Raw genomic sequence first — 3,140 nt, forward strand, 5'->3', positions numbered from 1 at the left:
TAAGAGATTACCAGACAACCATCCTAGAAAGAAAGCCCTTGATCAAGCAGTCAAGCCTAAAAACCGCAGGAAAAGTTGGTTTCGGATGGTCACCGATCTAGCAGACCACCTCCCCCTGAAGCAGAGAATCGAGGGCCGATCAATCTGGTGAGAGTTTGTCCATGGGAGACCCATGACGAAATCGAAATTCGGACAGAACTGATAGGAGTAAAAGGAAAAGGTGATGATCCTGTAAAGGCACGTGAAGCAGCTGAGGATGTGATCAAAGAGGCTGGTGCGGATGTGACAATTTTCACCGATGGATCGGCAGTCGCAGGATACCGCGAAGATGGATCAGCGGCAGTGGTAATAATGAATGACAGGCAATGATGTCTGCTGCACAATGGATTGCTGACAATTGCCACAGTAAGACCAATGTGCTGATCTTGACTGACAGTCAGTCCCTCTGCAAGGGACTGCTGGGCAACAGCTCGGACATGAATGATTTACGCCGCAAGTTCAGTGAAGCCAGGGCCACAATAACAATCCACTGGATTCCAAGCCATGTTGGAATAGAAGGAAATGAGGCTGCAGACCAAGCTGCTAATGAAGCCAGAGAGATTGAAGGAGTCAGACGGCCAACGACATACAGAGGAGTCTTTCCAATGATCAAGAGGGAAATCAGAGACCCACCATGTAGAACTAAGTACCGGCACCTGGAAGATGTGTATTCTGGGTACTCCTATAAGTGGTAACAAAAATATATCACATGTCGGTGGGACCAGGTTGAGCTAGCGAGACTGGGGTCGGACCATCATTGGAGTTTAAGATGGTATAAGAACTAAAAATGTAAATGAAGAGCTCAGCCCATGTTGCCGAAGATGCGGCCATGAAAAGGAGGATGTCAAACATATGTTTGAATGTCCAGGAACAATGGCAATTCGAATGGAGTTATTTGGACGAGTGGAGGTGCCGCTAAGCATATTGACAATGGAGCCGAAAAAGAGCCTCCCTCTTGCTCGAAGATTTCTTAGTGAAGTCCGTCAGGCCCATTAAGGAAACAAAAAAAATCCATCATCATCATCATCATCATCATCATCATCATCATCATCATCATCATCATCATATCATTGCCTTTCTCACCCTGCTTCAGTGTATAGGCCCCGAACAAACACTTTCCACCTTTTCCTATGCTGGGCTAGCCTCCAGTACATCAATTTCTGTCCCTCTTCTCTAGAATCCACGTGGTCTTCCCCATGATCTTTTACCCTCTGGATTCCGATCCAACATTTTCCTTGTTAAATCCTAAGCTTTACCACTGTCGCAAACGACACCGCAAAATTAAGAAGCTATCCACCCACCTACACACTCTAGTTGTAAACGCCACTGCCTTTGATTTAAATACAGTAGACTGATTAGATCGTTGTAGGCTATGGCCAATCAGGTGAGACTTACAGGAGACAGGCATTATCGTGGTGGGCCGTCAACGAGACCTCAACAAAAATGAGGCAAAATGTGTAAAAATCACTTTCGTAAGCAGTATAGAGTGTACATCATTCTTTTTTTTAAGTTTTATTTTGCTGGAGTTGAACGTCCTTCTGGGTATAATGTACATCATTTCAAATTGAGGTCAGCCTTCCGCCTCCTCCTCCTCCCCCCTCCCCCCCCCCTCAATCTCAAACACCTGGATGACGGGAAACTAAAAAGGTCCAGACAGGAAATTAAGTTTCAGCTTTAGTGAGAGGTAAACGGCACTCAAAACAAAACTGGTCAGTTTACGTTTCGGAGATCCGAGAAGTAAGTAAGTGTATTCAGAGTTAAAGCTACAAGCCACATCACATGATATAAAACACTCATTCTTTAAATAAAGTTTCCATAATGAAAAAGTACAGGTTCTGCACATATCTCTTATCATGGGTCAACTATTGCATATTATTTCTGTCACTGGGTCGAGTCATGCTGGGAAGTATGAACAAGTTCTTTCAATGGACAAAATATGGACAATAGAAAATAAAGTGAAATTCATCTTCAGAAGATCCGAGATAACATACATAGAAAAGGATAATGACGATAGATGCATGATAAGAAAGAAGGAGTAAACCACACCAGGGTGCCTCCTAACCACCCACTCACAGAGGAAGGACTGTCGGGAAAAAGTAATGTGTCTGGTGTGGTTTGCTCCTTCTTTCCTATCAAACATCTATCATCCTTTTCTCTTCCCCTTCTTTATGGATTTGTTAATGTCTTGTAACACCTCATAATTCTTCAGCACTTATATGACCTTATTTTTTTTAAGTGTTGCAAAACTCATACTAAAACAAACTACAAAAGCTCCGACAGCTTTGCCACGGATTATTGATTGTCACCGTACATGCGTCATTCATGGTCAACATTTGTGTCACGATGTGATGGAATCAGGCGATCTTGAATTTTTGGTCATTTGTAGCTATGGGTACCATCTTGTTCATATGTCTTTCTTTTGGTGAAAAGAAATGAAATACTTATCTATCTCGGAAAAAAAGGAGAGATATGTGCTATTGAAGCAGGTGAAGGTCGTCGCCTGGTTTCAGAGTTAGAATTAGCTAGAAAATGGCCGCCACAGTTTGGTGACTTCCATAGCTTAATTAAGAATCCTTGGAAACTGAAAATGCACATTTAATGCGCCTTTAACCAACGTTTTTCTGTAACGTGAACTCAAAATGAACGCAAAGGTGTTAGGCCAAACAACCCAGAACAAACTAAAACAAAACTTCCATAAAAATTGCCAAACTGACGTACCGTGCTCGTTTCTTCATTATCATTTTGACAAATCACCGATTTCAACACAATGTCTCACTTTTTTAATTTTTGTTCTTTGTCTGGCCAGAGTTTTGGCGACCCCAGTGACTTGCGACAGGTGGTCAAGTATATACGTCAACGGCTTCCCAAGGCTCCGGTAGCCGCTGTGGCTTACGGTACAGGATGCGGTCTACTTATGTCTTACTTAGGTCAGTAACCCTCTCTCTCTCTCTCTCTCTCTCTCTCTCTCTCTCTCTCTCTCTCTCTCTCTCTCTCTCTCTCTCTCTCTCTCTCTTTCTCTTTCTTTCTCTCTCTTTCTCTTTTTCTTTCTCTCACTTTCTTTCTGCCTCTCTCGCTCTCACTCTCTCTTTATCTCTGTCTAT

The 3,140-nt window shown here is 42.9% G+C and overlaps 1 protein-coding gene across 1 annotated transcript in view; it reads left to right on the forward strand.

Moving 5' to 3' along the window:
• The window catches only part of LOC101860959 (protein ABHD15), a gene marked incomplete at its 3' end in the record, with an annotated part of 13,931 nt that overhangs the window by 8,507 nt on the left and 2,284 nt on the right, over positions 1-3,140 (forward strand). Inside the window, 1 exon segment of the mRNA XM_013079676.2 lies at positions 2,846-2,966. Within this exon segment, the coding sequence (XP_012935130.1) occupies positions 2,846-2,966 (121 nt within the window).

Source organism: Aplysia californica, unplaced genomic scaffold (genome assembly GCF_000002075.1).
Source record: "Aplysia californica isolate F4 #8 unplaced genomic scaffold, AplCal3.0 scaffold00059, whole genome shotgun sequence".
NCBI classification, from domain to species: Eukaryota; Metazoa; Mollusca; class Gastropoda; order Aplysiida; family Aplysiidae; genus Aplysia; species Aplysia californica.